The sequence below is a fragment of the Rhincodon typus genome, chromosome 23, assembly GCF_021869965.1.
Source record: "Rhincodon typus isolate 14 chromosome 23, sRhiTyp1.1, whole genome shotgun sequence".
NCBI lineage: Eukaryota > Metazoa > Chordata > Chondrichthyes > Orectolobiformes > Rhincodontidae > Rhincodon > Rhincodon typus.
In genome coordinates this window covers 34403727-34420424 of record NC_063354.1, presented here as the reverse complement: position 1 = coordinate 34420424, position 16698 = coordinate 34403727, and the positions used below count along the sequence as shown (strand labels likewise).

General features: G+C 42.7%; 1 protein-coding gene across 4 annotated transcripts in view; it reads left to right on the top strand.

Moving 5' to 3' along the window:
• The first annotated feature begins 216 nt into the window (after positions 1-216).
• Positions 217-16698, top strand: part of foxk2b (forkhead box K2b) — an 89642-nt gene continuing 73160 nt past the window's right edge. For 2 of the 4 annotated variants that reach the window (XM_020517671.2, XM_048611009.1), the window contains exon 1: positions 234-942. In XM_020517671.2, the coding sequence (XP_020373260.1) occupies positions 407-942 (536 nt within the window). In that variant the 5' untranslated portion in view covers positions 234-406. Of the gene's footprint in view, positions 943-16698 lie in introns of all 4 variants that reach the window. The other 2 variants (XM_020517670.2, XM_048611010.1) reach the window with 2 other exon arrangements.

Genomic DNA, 16698 nt, shown 5'->3' with positions numbered 1-16698 from the left:
CTCCCTCTTCTCCTTTCCGCAGCACCGACCCTTTGCGCTTCGACCGAACGTGCTGGGGAAAGCGGAGTCCCCGCCCCCTCCTAGCGCACCGCAGCCATTGGCGTAGACGGCAATCACCCTTCGGCACGGGGAGGCGGTGCGCCGGGTTCCAATTGGTCGGCGGAGCCATCGATCAGGGCGGGCAGCAGATCGGGACTCCGATTTGTCGGCGGACCTGTCCATCAGACGGGCTGGTTGACGTTTCTTCCGGCGTCAAGTTTGGTTACTGTTGATTTTCTGTCCTTACCCCCTCCCCAACCGTTTCTGGGCTGCCGCCGCCGCCGCCACTGCTGCTGTTGTGGGGAGAGAGAAAAAATACAATAAATTGATCCCCGTTAATTTTTTTTATTAAAAAATACAATATAAAATGTCTGCCGCCACCGCGGATCTGACGGATTCGAACCCCAATGCCATCAATAATAATAACAATAATAGTAGCAGCAGCAGCACCGACTGCGGGGCCCGGGCCCTTTTGGCCCTCAAGTCGGCTCCGTGCAGCCCGTCCCGGGTCCAGGTTCACTGGGAGCCCGGGGAGGATCTGAACGGAGGCGGCGGCGACTCCTCTTCGTCCTCGGCCCCGGCTAACCCCCATCACCATCACTCGGGCGGCGGCGGCGGCGGGGGTATCACCGGCTCCGAGGTGCTGGCCCGCCTGGAGGGCCGCGACTTCGAGTTCCTCATGAAGAAGAGGAGCGTGACCATCGGCCGCAACTCCAGCCAGGGCCAAGTGGACGTCAACATGGGCCACTCGAGCTTCATCTCCCGCCGCCACCTGGAGATCTTCCGCGGCGGGGATCCCTCCGTCGCCGCCGGATTCTACCTGCGGTGTCTGGGCAAAAACGGGGTGTTCGTGGACGGCGTCTTCCAGCGGCGAGGAGCGCCGCCCCTGCAGCTCCCCAGAGTGTGAGTAACGAAATTAAACACCCAAAGTCTGAGCAATGTCGCCCTTCCCCATCGCCCTCCTCCCAACCACCAGACAGCGATCAATAACTCATCAGCGTTAACCTTGATTCACCACCTTGCAGTCTGCCATGTTCCTGCTCTAACAATGTTTGTAATACACGTGTGGCTACTGGTTCGTAAGAGGAAGGGTGGGGAAAAAACCCTGTGCCCAGTCTGCACATTTGAAACACGCACTCCTGTTGCGATCCACCTCTGTTTAATGATACTGTCGTTTATCTGAAATGCATCTATAAACGCACGTGTGAGAGCTTATCCGTCACTCCCATTACAAACACGTGTTGAGATTTGTGACATTGCCCTGAGTTAAGTACGTTTTGTCCCTTATTTCTCCCTTAGAGAGGTTTAATTTTCAGAATAATTTATCAGCGGTCTCGCCCATTGAACATTTTAACCTTGCGATGGTGCTGACCTAGATCAATGTTTGTAGATCCGCAGTGAAGGTGTGTATGACAGGCTTGGAAAAGGGAGGGGTGTCTCTACTTTACTGTTTTCTAGCTTTCGTCATTATTGCTTAGAAATTATGGGAAGTTCAACAAATTACTCCAATCGCCTTTTTTTAATCTATATGATGTAAATATGCTAGGAAATCATTTTACTCTGTAAGCACCTGCAGTAATACATGTCTCATTTCCGTAACCAGTTGTTTTCGCCCCTACAGGCGGATTTATTATTGCAAGGCGGTATACGTGTAGGAAATCGTTGCATTGGTCAACATTAGAATCGAAAATCCTTATTAACATTCAATACGTTTAGTTTTTTTTTTGAAATGTTCTTAATGGTCGCCTTTTACGGCCTCTTTTCTATAAGCGTGAGTAAGAGTATTTTTTTAATTTTATATAACGAATGTAAATCCCTGAAGCCTCCCTTGGCTCAATTTATGGTGCATAGTCTGCCGCTTAGTCTGGAGTGGGGTCATAAAAGTCAGGTGGAAATGCCTAGAAAGCCTGGTTGTATCTGAAATGTGTAGGAGAGTTGCAAACTTTGAAAAATGAATCAAGTTTACGATCAAATATACCAATAGTTCAGGGTGGGTTTATAAATGTTCATATTTGTTTAATTTGTACTTTGTAATTAAGGCAAAACTTAAAGGTGTTCTGTCTGTTTTCACAGTCTTGTGAGAGGGCAGTACTGAGTTATATTTGCACAGTTATAGTTTAGAGTTAGTAGGTTTCTCTGCTATTGTTGTAACAGGGAATTTGCTTTTATCTGCTGATGGAAATATTTGATTTTCTTCATTAGTCAGAACAGCTATAACATTAGAACTATAAACCCTGGAGTATTGTTAATTTCACATTTCTAAAAAGTTGACCTTGTACTAGTTTTAATTTTGTGCTCACCACTTGGAAACAGTTCTGTTTTGTACATGGAATACTTAATTGTGGTCAATTTATCCATGAGTAAGTTTTAAAAATTTAAGAGCCACGCTTTAGGACAAAGATCAGAAGAAAATTTATCTGAAGGCTGTGCAACTTTGAGACTGTAGTTAAGAAGTTAGTGGAGGCAGGATCATTGAATATTTTTATTGCAGAAGTAGATTCTTGATAGGCAAAGGTTTTAAATGGTTTTGGGGTAAATGGAAATGTGTTAATTCAAAACATAAACAGATCACCCACAACCTTATTGAATAGCAGACCGATTCTTGGGATGACAAGACTGATATTTGAAGACAGACTGGATCAACTGGACCAAAACTCCTTAGAGCTCATAGAAACCTACAAAATTCTAACAGGACTAAACAGGGTAACCACAAGAAAGATGTTCCCTATGACTAGGGGATCTGTAACCAGGGATCACGACCATTTAGGACTGAGATGAGAAATTTCTTCACTTAGAGAGTGGTGAGCGTGTGGAATTGTCTTCCACTGAAAGCGATTGAGGCCAAAACATTGAATGTTTTCAAGAAAGAATTAGATATAATTCTTAGGCCAATGGGGAGAAAGTGGGAACAAGGCATTGAGTTGAATGATCAGCCACAGTCATACTGAATGGCAGAGCAAGCTCATAGGACTGAATAGCATACTGCTGCCCCGATTTTCTGTTTCTATGGTTGAATAGGCTTAAAAGATTATAAGGCTGACTTCTGGTCCAGATTCATATGTTCATATGAATATTTGGTGGCACTGTGAGGTGAATGCTGCCTTTTTACTGACTAGAGGATTTTCAATATAAGTAACCTAAACATTGGAGAAGATATTTTCTTTTCACAACAAAGATGTCTATTGGATAATGCTTTTACTCAAGGAAAATACCCCAATGCACTTTATAGGAGTGATATTTCATGGATTTGACAGCCAGCCACATAAAGAAATATTAGAACATGTGACCAGAAGCTTGATCAATCATTAAACTTTTAAATATAATTTTTAAGGTGGGAAGAGAGGCAAAAAGGTCAAGATAGGGAATTTCAAAGCTGATACACTGGGTGGCTGGAAGCACAGCTGCTGATTCAGACCCGCGCACGCATTCAATTTTGGAGGAGTGCCGATATCTCTCTGTTCTGCTGCTGGAGGAAATTATACAGAAAAGGAGGTGGTGAGGCCATGCAGAAGTTTGAAGACAAGATTGAAAATTTTAAAATTGAAACATTTCTAGCTGGAAACCATTGTAATGACGGGAGTGGGGGTGGTGGTGAGTAAGTGGAACTTTGCTTTAGACAGGATATGTGGAGCAGAGTTTTGGAGCCCTGAATTTTATCAGGCTTGTATATGGGAGATTGGCATGAAGTGAGATGGACTAGTAAAATCTAGATTTAACAAAAGCATAGATGAGGGTTTTGGCAGCAGATAACCTGAAGAAAGGATGGAGCTAAGCAATGTTGCATAGGGAGAATGAAATGGTTTAAGGTATAGTACAGAATCTTATAACCAGACCGATATTTAGAAATTAGCAGTGTCTCTTCACTTATTCGCTGTTGGGTTAAAATATGTAAGATGAAAGATTGAGAAATTGTCTTTTAATCGGATATTGTCAACTGAGTGGTTCTGAACTTGGTGAAATATAACATCATATAAAAGCCTCTTGTTTCCCTTGGTCTGTGTGATCACCTGGAATAAAGCCAAATATGTGACCCAACAGGCATTTCTGTTGCCTGGCAATTGGGCCATGTACTGATGGTTTATAACATCAGTCATTTTATCACGTCATGCTTGGGAACTGGGGTCAGGCAGCAGGTGATTGGAGGAATGCAGCTACAATATCCTCAGGACACCCATGTTGAAAGTAGTGGTTCAAGCAGTGTAGTTAATGATGGGGCTTATTTTGGCAACCGAATGCAAAGGAGCCATTTGACTTTCCCTTTTTTATCTTCGAGTCCCTGTTCAATCATTTATCCATTGTTCATTTGGGTCAGTACCATTGTGGCTGTGTCACTAGAATAGTAATCCTGAAGCCTGGACCAAAAATCAGAACTGCGTTCATATCCTACTCGGATAGCTAGGGGACCTGAATTCAGTTCATTGATTTTAAAAAAGGTGGATTCAGTGAAAATGACTACAAACCCACTGGATTGTTGTTTAATTGGTTTGCTGATATCTTTTGGAGAAGGAAATCTTCTATCCTTGCCTAGCCTAACCTATGTACAATTCACACTTGTATGTTTTTCAGTTCCCTGATGAATATCGTACAATATCCACAACACGTTTCTGCAGTGACTGTGGAGCAACAGTCATCTGCCACATAAGACAATATTCAGTACTGCTCATAACAATGAACTCATTTTGAATGCTGTGAAGATCAGATGTGTGAATAATTTGTAGACACATGCTTGATCATGAATTTCTAATTTTATGATTTATGGCCCCCATACATATTTGCAATGCTACATCTTGTTTTGTTGCTGTTTTGATATCCGCTAATTATAGTAACTTGGGCACCACATGTAGGCTTATGTGGTCAAGGTGTCATTTGATAACCCTCTTTCTTCATGCCAGCAGTCAGTCTTGATCAATGGATGTTGCAAAAAATAGTCTGCTGGGCTACTCAACCAGGATTGAAAGACCAGAAGGTTGTGATCTTGGAGTTTTGAGTAGGTGGATTTCTGTGTGAATTGTGGTTGATTTTGGTTATCGCCAAACTGTCTTCCATACAAGTAGAAATGAAAGTGTAAGGTACTCCATATGATTGAGGGTCCTCATGCTTGCTCTCTCTCTCTCATGCTCTCCCAAGAACTGCTTGCCAGCCAATATCATTTCACCTAAGTCAACAGGGCTGTGGCTTGTAGTAGGTATATATGCAGCTTGCTGACAACTGGATTATGTTAAGCAGTCCTCTCCTACTTGGTCTGCTTTGTCAGATCACATTGACAAATAACATAGCAAGGTTAGGAATGAAACATCAATATGTGATGAGTCCTGACAGACTTAAGACTTCCTGTTTGTTTGTAGGATCCACTGTGCTTGCAATGCCTTCAGATTATACTCCTTCACTGCTGAAAACGTGGATGAAGAATTCAATTTTGCTATGATTTAATAGTGGCTTTAAGACTACATTCTCTTAGGTGTCGTAGGTGTGTCTTGAGTTTACAGTCAGTGCAACCATAGATGAGGATGTCATCACCAATGTTTTGCTATACCTTCATGTTATTGAAGTGTACACTTAATCCTCAGTGTTAAAGATTTGCTGCTGAATCAATTCAAAGGTTGAGCCTCCTGTATGAAAAAAGTCTGAGTGGAGAATACTGTTAAGGATACCTTGATTTTTCTGCAAACTCAATTTGATAGCCTGCACTGAGGTCAAGTTTTAGAAAAGTGTTTAATACTGTTCACTTTCAAGTGTCTGCCTTGCTTATTGTTTTTGTTGACCACATATCAATGTAGATTCTAATCTTTGTTCTTGGGTTACTTGACTCGTGTGGCTCGGACCCAGGGGTAGGCTCATCCTCGACTTTCTCAAAGTCCAAGTTGACCCTGAAGTTCTTTATCAACCTGCTTTCTGAAATGGTAATTGGGATTGTGCGACTGGGGACACATTGAGGTCTATATGCAATTTGCTGATAACACCTTTGCAGTTTTCTGGTACCAGTGAAAATTTCAATTCAGTTTTAGAATGTTGATGGTATTCATCACAACTGCAGTTCTGTATAGACCTGTTGCTTGTGGAAACTGATAATTACATCACCACATTCTCCAGATATGATGTAGGATGAAGCAATCTAGTGTAAATGAAACATCAGTATCTAAGCCTTGAGAACTTTCTGCTTCGTCACTGTAAAGGAAAATTTCCTATTCCCTAGTTTGGAGATAATGCGGCAGTCCTGAAGATTTAGTGAATGTTTTGTCTACCATGACATTGACCGATCTGTCTGCATCCGTGAAAGCATCTGTGTCTGAGCAACCAAATGGTCATTATCACTTGAGGATAGTTGCTATGTCTGAAAGTGACTGGGTTCAAGTTTCACATAGCCTGTCTAAAACATATTTATATCAATTTCAGCGTCATCCACCTCTACCTTGGCTGCATTCTCTCACACTTCTCTTGAGCATACTTGTCATCTTTCTGGTGGTATTGATCTTAGTTGATATTGCTGATGCAATAAACACTAGTAAGTCATTGCCTTCGTTACAAGCTTTAGCGATTCCTCGTAGTATGACTTCCTTGTCTGATGTGGCTACCGACATCACAGGGAAAACATTCCTTGGACAAGTCACAGTGAGGCTTTTTTTTTAATCGACCTGTTTGGATATATTATTACACACTACCTGTGGCTGTCACATCTGAGGTGGACCTCTGATGCAGAGTTAGGGATGCTACCATTGTACCACAGACCCCAAACACTCAATAATGTTTCCTGCTGAATTTGAGCTAAGACCGATCGTGAGTGGGTGAATGAATGTGATTGCCACCATACTGTGGACTGCCGTTTTTGCTTTTATGTGGTTTCCTGGTGCTTGAGTTATGAACAGTGTTTACAGAAATTGTACTTTTTAAGTATAAAAGCAAAATACTGTGGGTGCTGGAAATCTAAAGCAAACACCATGCTGTAGAAGCTCAGCATGTCTGGCAACATCTGCTGAGAGAGAAAAAGTTGACATTTCAAGTCCGGTATGACTGTTCAGAATAAGACTTCTGTGACTTCAATGACTTCTGAAGGAAAGTCATACCGGACATGAAATGTTTCTCTCTCCGCAGATGCTGCCAAACCTGCTAAGTTTCTCCCTCATTCCTAGTTTGTTTTTGAACTCTAAGTGTGATAGTTACTTTCATCACACCTCAATCAAGCAGAGGATTGGTAAACTATAAGCAGGTCCCTTTGTTTGCAGACTAGATTTAATATACACAAGTTACAAGAGAGCTGAGAAACAGATCTGTTGTTGGCTGCTATTCACTGGCAAGGATGATTGTCTTCCATGACTCTGAAGATGGGTACTGATGCCCCAGTTGGGATCGCTAGCCTTTATGGTACATTGGGCAATTGTCATGTGAGATGTATTGTTGTGTATTATTAGTTCAAGTCATGGCTTGTCCTTTTCACTATCTCACTTGTAATTTTTAATTTTCCATTGTCGAGTCTTAAAGTACAGGGAGTGTTCCCACAATCTGTGCTTTGATTCAAGGCAGCGATGTTTCTGGAGTTGTGATCAGTGTTGCATTTTTCTCATGCTGGCTATCAAAGCATCCTTGAAATACTTCCTTTAGTCTACTCTGAGCTGGGATAAGATGATCTGCTTTGAGAACCTTGTATCTGGCATCTGAACTATACGACTAACCCAAGGAAGCTGATAGTAGATATTCATAACCTTGATGTTTGTGAGTGAACACTCTTGGTGCACCTGTCCTCCTAGTTGGTAATACAGAGGATTCTGCAGGTAGTATTGACAGAGGGCTGTAATGTTTTGAAGTGCCTCCAGTAGGTTGTACATGTTGTACATGGTACTGTAGGGCCCATGACTGCATGATAGGCCATGAACTTAATTTCACTATTGATGTTGCAACCTTCAAATGGCCATTTGAGGAAGTGGATACAGGCTGCATCAGATTTCAGGCAATGTTGAATTTCTTTTGTCAGTGTCAGCTTCTAAGAAAGATAACTTCTAAAATACTGGAAGCATTCTGCATTTTGCAGGCACTCATCATGAATTCTAGTCAGAGGTTGGTATATCTACATTTGGAGCTTGCCAATGGAGGACTTGGGTCTTGCACAACATTCAGAAGACCAATCTTCACATATGCCTCTGTAATTATGTCAAATCTGTGAAGATCTGTTTCCAACATGACTCTTACTGTGGAATCGTTACATTTGAGCTTAATGATCAAAATCAGGCTGATCTTAGCTTTTCATTGGTATTGTCTGAAATTAAATAGTTTACCATTAGTCATTTCTTCGCTATCACAGTGTGACTCGCTAAGATCATTTCTGGCCTCTTCTGCATTTAGTGTATTGCGATGTGTCAGATGGTCAGCATAGTGACTTCCATACTCAGTGGTGACCCAGATGTTGCCAGTCAACCTGTGTCTGCCAAGTAGAATACTTTTGGTGCTGCTGCAGATTTGTTTTAGCTGTATTGCAATGTCATTGCACCAATGCAATAAATAGGTGACCTATTGCACGCAGTCACTTTGGACGCTGAGGATTGGTATCATTTAATCCCAACAGTCAGATACACATCCATCAGGATTCTGACTAGAAAGATGTTGGCATCTACTTATGTTCTTTCGTCTTTGGCAGTAAGCATGTGTTTACCATTTTTCTTCAGGTGAGTTGCTGGTTGTACCTTGGAACCACTAACTGAGGAATGGATTTAACTAGCATGTGGTTCAGAATAATGCCAACAAGGTGGATCTAGTTCCTGTTCTGGCTAAATTAGACTTGGGAATCTAGCTCCTCACCTGTTCTCTGTATAATGCAAAATAGTGCCTCAGAAGCTTCATAAACAGTTCACTTTTTCTAAGTGACATAAATGTCTGTGGCCCTTTATTTACTGTGATAGGAAAAAAAAAGGCAGAATGTTTCTTAAATAGTTAGAGTTTGGGAACTGTGGGTGTCCAAAAGTGCCTTCATGATTAATTTAGTTAGCAAGCAGGAACAACAAGCAATTAGGAAGGCTATTGGTATTTTGGCCTTCATTGCAAGGGGATTTGAGTACAGCTGTAAAGAAACCTTGCCTCAATATATAGAGCTTGGTGAGACCTCTCCTGCATTATTGCATTACAGGTTTAGTCCCCTTATTCTAAAGAAGGATGTATTTTGTCAGAGAGGGAGAGCAACAGATATTCACTAGATTCATTTCTGGAGTGGCAGGAATGTCTTAATGAGGAGACTGGGTTATATTTCCTCAAGTTTCAGAGATTGAGGGTTACCTTATTGAAACTTAGAACATTCTTATAGATTTAGATGTCCTTTGGTGAGTTTACCCTTGATAAGGGATAGTTTATTTAAGACTAAAATGAAGAATTTCTTTGTTTGGGTAGCAAACCTTTGGAATTCTACACCGCCCCCAAAAAAAAGGACTATGGAAGTTTAATAATTAACCATGGTCAAGATGGAAATTAATGGTTTTCTGGAGACGAGTACCACTAAGGGATATGGAGATCATGCACATGAAAGATGTTATAATTGAATGATGGAGCTGGCTCGATTGGCTAAAGACTTATTCTTGTTGTTTTGTTCATTTGCACAGCATGTCACATTCTCAATGTAGAAAGCCTGCTTGCTTTCTAGTTTAAAAATTTATCGATTCTGAATCCTTACCTTGATCTATTTTGACATCAATCCTGTGTATGTGCTTGCATCTATTGGTCTTTGACACTTTCCCTGTTTTGCTATTTGCTGCACAAACTCTTGTTTTGACATTTCTTACTGTAACCATTAGTTGCACTTCCAGAATTAGATTCCCGCATTGATGAGCCAATGCATTCCTTCAGAGGAGAACTTCATGATTGGAAAAGGAGACCATACTTGTCACTTGGCTTCCTTGGTTGCTGAGCCAATGCTTGAAGCTACAGTTTGGTTCATCTTTATTGCCATCTTTTAGTACTGTGCTGTTTCTCTATAATGCTTTTATGGAAGGCTTTGGCATTAACACAATGATAAAATCCGTAATAAAAACAAAGTTGCTGGAAAAGCTCAGCAGGTCTGGCAGCATCTGTGAAGGAGAAAACAGATTAATGTTTCGGGCCCGGTGACCCCTCCTCAGAACTGAATCCGTAACTGTTCAGACATCTCAGCATGCTGAAAATGGCAGTCCCTGGCCTTGTCATGGCACTGACAATGAGTGCTTGATTTGATTTTTATGTTTGGTGTTGGTAAGCTATTAGCTCCAATTTCTGAAGGGTGACTTCACCAAAAATTGATTCTCTAACTGTTTCATAGCTTAACGGCATACTTCTCATCTTTAGGCAGGCACAAAGTGTTAAATACATGGATTACCTCATTTACGATAGCTATGTATTTGTTTTCACCGGTTGCTTGCCCAATTCTATAATAAATAAATCTTGAAAAGCATACTTGGGGGGGGGGGGGGGGGGGAAGAAAAAACCCTAAACTTTATCAGGTAATCTGTGGCCTTCCAGTTCATGCTGGGGAATTGGGTGTCATTTTGCTGGTGTTGCTATCTTTTGCGGATGTTCCCAACTTGCAGGAGGTTTTAAATTTCTCCACCAAGATGTTTGCAGCACTGCTCCTGTTCTTTTATATTCTCTTCCCTTTTTGTTTACAGCTCAATGTCTGCTGTGCTCATCCCAGTGGCACTGTTGCCCCTTTTTGTCCCCTGGTCCTAAGTCTCACTTGGCATTTTTGTCTGGGCATGCACCTCAGATCACTTCAATGCCTGGCAGAATTTTTATCCTCATTCGAAACTGACTGCAAAGGTTGACCCTGAGCTAATTCAGTTACCAAGTGCTACTGATCCAGCTGCCCTTCAAATATGCTACTCCTTGTTCTGTTCAAGTACTCTATGTGGAGTAGCCCTGTTTCCCGGGATTTCATCATACAGGCAGCCTCTGCTGTGCTGCAGGTAGCTTGTAATATACCAGATGTTGTCTGATGCTTCCCCCTTTGGTCTTCATTATTGTCCTATTGCCACGATGTTGCGTTACTTTCTTTCTTCATGTAAGTTCACTGGTCTCTTTGTCAGGCTTGGAAACTACTTGAAAATTAAAAACTGGAATGGAGAAGTTACAAGATCTAACATAAAAATTCAGCATGCACGTAGCCTGCTAGTCCAGTATGATGGAATATGACGTTTCGGGTCGAGACCCTTCAGAAATGGGGGAGGGGAACGGGATTCTGAAATAAATAGGGAGAGAGGGGGAGGCGGAGGCGGATAGAAGATGGATAAAGGAGAAGATAGGTGGAGAGGAGACAGACAGGTCAAAGAGGCAGGGTTGGAGCCAGTAAAGGTGAATGTAGGTAGGGAGTTAGGGAGGGGAATAGGTCGGTCCAGGGAGGACGGACACATCAAGGAGGCGGGATGAGGTTAGTAGGTAGGAGGTGGGGGTGGGGCTTGAGGTGGGAGGAATGGTTAGGGAGGCGGGGACGAGCTGGGCTGGCTTTGGGATGCGGTAGGGGGAGGGGAGATTTTGAAGCTTGTGAAGTCCACATTGATACCTTTGGGCTGCAGGGTTCCCAAGCGAAATATGAGATGCTGTTTCTGCAGCCTTCGGGTGGCATCATTGTGGCAATGCAGGAGGCCCAGGATGGACATGTCGTCCAAGGAGTGGGAGGGGGAGTTGAAGTGGTTCGCGACTGGGAGGTGTAGTTGTTTGTTGCGAACCGAGCGTAGGTGTTCCACAAACCGGTCCCCAAGCCTCCGCTTGGTTTCCCCTATGTAGAGGAGGCCACAACGGGAACAGCAGATACAGTATACCACATTATCAGATATGCAGGTGGACATCTGTTTTGATGTGGAAGGTCTTCTTAGGGCCTGGGATGGGGGTGAGGGGGGAGGTGTAGGGGCAAGTGTAGCACTTGCTGCGGTTGCAGGGAAAAATGCCGGGGTGGTGGGGCTGGTGGGGAAAGGTGATGCCACTCGAAGGCTGCAGGAACAGCATCTCATATTTCGTTTGGGAACCCTGCAGCCCAATCGTATCAATGTGGACTTCACAAGCTTCAAAATCTCCCCTCTCCTGACCGCATCCCAAAACCAGCCCAGCTCGTCCCTGCCTCCCTAACCATTCCTCCCACCTCAAGCCCCACCCCCATCTCTTAACCACTAACCTTATCCCGCCTCCTTGACCTGTCCGTCCTCCCTGGACCGACTTATCTCCTCCCTAACTCCCTACCTACAATCACCTTTACTGGCTCCAACCCCGCCTCCTTGACCTGTCTGTCTCCTCTCCACCTATCTACTCCTATATCCATCTTCTATTCGTCTGTCTGTCTGTCCGTCCGTCCATCCCAGACTCCTCCCTTCCCCGCACCCATGTCTGAAGAAGGGTCTCGACCCGAAACAGCAGCTTCCTTGCACCGCCGATGCTGCCTGGCCTGCTGTGTTCATCCTGCTCTACACCTTGTTATCTCATATTCTCCAGCATCGGCAGTTCCTACTATCTCAGTCCAGTATGATGGTTGTTCAGCACCTCAGTTCGGAAGAAGTCATATTGGACTCAGTTTTTAAAATTAATTCGTGGAATGTGGATGTTGCTAGCAGGGCCAGCATTTATTGCCCATTCATAGTCGTTCTTGAGAAGGTGGTGGTATGCTGCTGCCTTGAACCTCTATAGTCCATGTGCTGTAGGTTGACCCGTGATGCCATTAGGGAAGGAATTCCAGGATTTTTATCCAGTGACACTGAAGGAGCGAAGATATATTTCCAAGTCAGGATATTGAGCAGTTTGGAGGGGAACTTCCAGGTGGTGGTTTTCCCACATGTCACATATCCTTGTCCTTCTAAATGGAACTGTTCGTGGGTTGGAAGGGACTGTCTAAGGATCTTTGTCAGATTTCTGCAGTGCATGTTATAGTAAACACTACTTCTACTTAGCAGTGGTGGTGGAGTGACTGCATGTTTGTGGATGCGGTGCCAATCAAGTGGGCTGCTTTGTCCTGAATGGTGTCAATCTCCTTGAGTGTTGTAGGAGATGCACTGATCCAGGCAAGTTGGGCATATTCCTTCACACTCCCTGACTTGTACTTTTGTAGGTGGTGAGCAAACTTCAGGGAGTTCGGAAGCGAGTTACTCATTGCACTTACCCTCTCCACGCACATGCTGCCATAGCTGCTAAGTTTTTCCAGCTCTTTGTTTTTGTTTTATATCTCCAACATTTGCAGAATTTTGCTTTTACTTCAAGAATTTGTGTTTTGATTTCCTGTTTGGCATGTTCTACAAAATCAAAGTCACATTTGGTTACTATTTGCATACAATATAGGTCAGTTGTCTTGTTTGCTTGTTGCTTAATGCATCAGAAGACAAGTATTTTTTTATATTGGCCCAGATCTTCTGGCATACTCCAACAGATGTGCTACAGTACCCCTCGGAGGTCGTGGCACACTGTACATTAACAGCCCTGAAGTTTAAACTTAGTGTACAATTACCTTGCATATGGACCGTTCCAAATAGTTCACATTTCTAAGAGTTCAGACTTGATTATGTGAATAGTTATTCAGGAGAAGTTTTTGTTTCTTTTTGAGTAGATTTTAATCTCTCAAATCACTGAAAGTATTTAAAGAGGAAGTAGACAGGTTTCATCTGATGAAGGGTCTAGGCCCGGAACGTCAGCCTCTCTGCTCCTATGATGCTGCTTGGCCTGCTGTGTTCATCCAGCCCTGCACCTTGTTGTCTAGGTTTCATCTCCCTGATGTTTTAAGAAATCTATGAGCTGGCACAAAAGAGGTTTTGTGGCCTGGAGCAGATAGGCCATGATCTTGTTGAATGGTGGAGCAGGCTTGAGGGTTCATTGGGCTTATTGCTGCTCCTATTTCTTATGTTCAAATCTCCTGGATAACTCTGACTAACTGGGGACCATTTTCACTCTCATCTTTCCCTATCTCCCCATACATGACTAACCCCTGACACCTGATCTATCCTACTCCCTTATCTACTTAATTTACACACACTAAGTTCTCGCTATAATTTGTAAAATGTCGATGGGACCTTTAAATCCCAGAATAAGGCAGCTACTGCTGTTTAAAAATAAGGGTGCATGGTTTGGCTTCCGGAGTTAACCGTTCACTGCCTTGAAAGACTCTCAGAGCAATTGCACTCCATGGTGCTGTAGGTGCAAATCAGAAGTTAAGGCCAGAAACGCAGAACTCCAGGGCAGACTAAGGGTAGAGTGGTAGTCCAAGAGTGATTGCCATTTCTTGGAACATTTGGCGCATTATATTTTTCTTGGGTGTGGAATAGGTTAGTGTAAATCTTTCTCAGTTGTGGGTTTTTCTCAAGTGTAAGAGTTTCAAGAGTATCTTACAATTTACCATCTCCAAAGGAGACATCAGGCCTTTTCCATTTGTCATCTTGTGATTATAAAATCTAATACTTTTGTGCCTTTGGAATATAGTCATTTTTGCCAGCATAGGAATTCATATGACTGTAAGTGCTTATCAGTAAATAATAGATTGAGCGTAGATAGTCTTTAATCAGCAATACAGAATATGGGATTGCATTCCTTTGAAAGAGAAAGTTACCAATAATGGTCAGATTTTATCAGGGAATGAGCAGAATTAACTATCCAATCTAGTATGTGTGTACAAAACTGAGGCCTTCCTCCTGTTGACCCTGAGCTGGAATGCCTCTTGAATGTTTAACAACCAATTACAATCTCAACATGTTCCCTACTAAATCTCCTAGCCTAAGTTGCTTTGCTGTCTTCAGAAAGTAAATGACTACCTTCTAGAAGTTGCAGATCTAATACTTTCACCATCTTCATTGCCGTTATGAAGTTCTTTGGAAGAAATCTAAAAATTCAATAAGGAGCATTCAGGATCAGATGTTTAAATTTTGTCAAAGATCTGTAGCTCGGTTTGTGGATGAGGTTGATGACTTGCTCACCAAGGTGGCTCGTTTTTGTTCAGACGTTTCGTCACCATGCTAGTTGATATCATCAGTAGAGCCTCCGATGAAGCGATGTTATTCTACTCTGCTTGGAATTTATACTGTCTGGTCCGTAATGGTGAGTAATGTCATTTCCTGTTTTGATCTGTATGGGTTTGTGTTTGGGGTCCAGTTCTATATGTTTGTTGATTGAAATATGGGTGGAGAACCATGCCTGTAGGAATTCCGTGTGGATCTGTGTTTGGCTTGGGCTACTATGGTTACTTTGTCCCAGTTAAATTGATGGTCTTCATTGTCTGAACATACCAATATTAAGGAGAGTTTGTCGTGCCGTATTGCTGCTAGCTGATGTTCATTTATTCTGATGGCTAGTTTCCTTCCTGTCTGTCCGCTGTAATGTTTGTGGCAGTCGTTGCATGTATTTTTTAAACCATGTTTGTTCTGCATGTTGTTTGAACGTGCATATTTAAATGGATACACTGCAACACTCCAGAACTCGGCCGGGAAAAGGAAGAACACTTATACAAGATCCTCGCTTTAAATGGATATCCCTGCAACTTCATCCACAGATCCTACAAAACAGACAACAACGGGAGGACACAGTACAACCTAACACACTGACCGCACTGCCCTAGATCAAGAACCTATCTGAACTGACAACAAGACTCCTAGCACCACGATGAATCATTGTAGCCCACAAGCCCACAGCCACTCTACAACAAACACCTACAAGGATTAAAGACCCCATTCCCGCAACATGCAGAACGAACATGATTTACAAAATACTCATTCAGGATCAGAATTGTGTGCAGTATTAAAGCAGAGATTATTTTATTCTCATTCCAGACTGCATTTGCTGGTTACATTGGTGTGATAGCCTTAAGAAGATAAATTGCACAATGCAATTTTCAAAACTTTACACATGGTCACCCAGGATTGGAATTCTTGGTGTTACATAATGTTCTGAAAGAGTGAAATTTTGAGCTATGCTGAGCTTTGATCAGTCTGATGTCACACAGTCTCTGGATGGAGAATCAGATGGACTCTAGCACAATCTACTGATGGAGGCGCACACACTTTTTTACCTCATTTGTAATAGTTAACATGCCAAGGTTATTTCATGTTGCTGTTATTTCATGTTGCTGTTATTACATAGTCAACTTTATCATGTAATCTAAGCCTCATTTGCTGAAACTTATTCATGGTCTATCCTCCACTTAAACCACCACAGGAATGAAGATTGATGGCAGCACTCTACCCGAGCTACCTGTGGTTGGTACTCTGACATCACACCAAAATACCACACTAGGGTCACTATTGAACTTAACAAAACCAACCACCGATTTATGGCAGCTGCAAGAACCCAGCAGAGATTTGATATCCTGTGATGGGTGACTCTTCTCTTGCTTTCCAGAGCCCCTCTCTCTTTGAAGCATAATTCCAGAGTTGGATACTCTTTGCTGTCTGGATAGGTGCAACTTGCAACATCGCAAGAAGCTTCGCAAGATCCAATTAAAAGCAATCCCACTTACTTGGCAATCCATTCACTGCCAGAAGCATTTGCTCCCTCCACTGCTAGTCAATGTACCATGAATGCTGTGTGAACTATTTTAAAAATGCATTGCATCAACTCACCAGGGAATCCTCAACAGCACCACTAGAATTATCACCTCTACAACCTAAACAGCAAGCAAATCAGAAATTGAAGAGCTCCAGTTACACCTCCCAGTTCACCCAATATTCTGCCTTGGAAATATATGTCCATTTC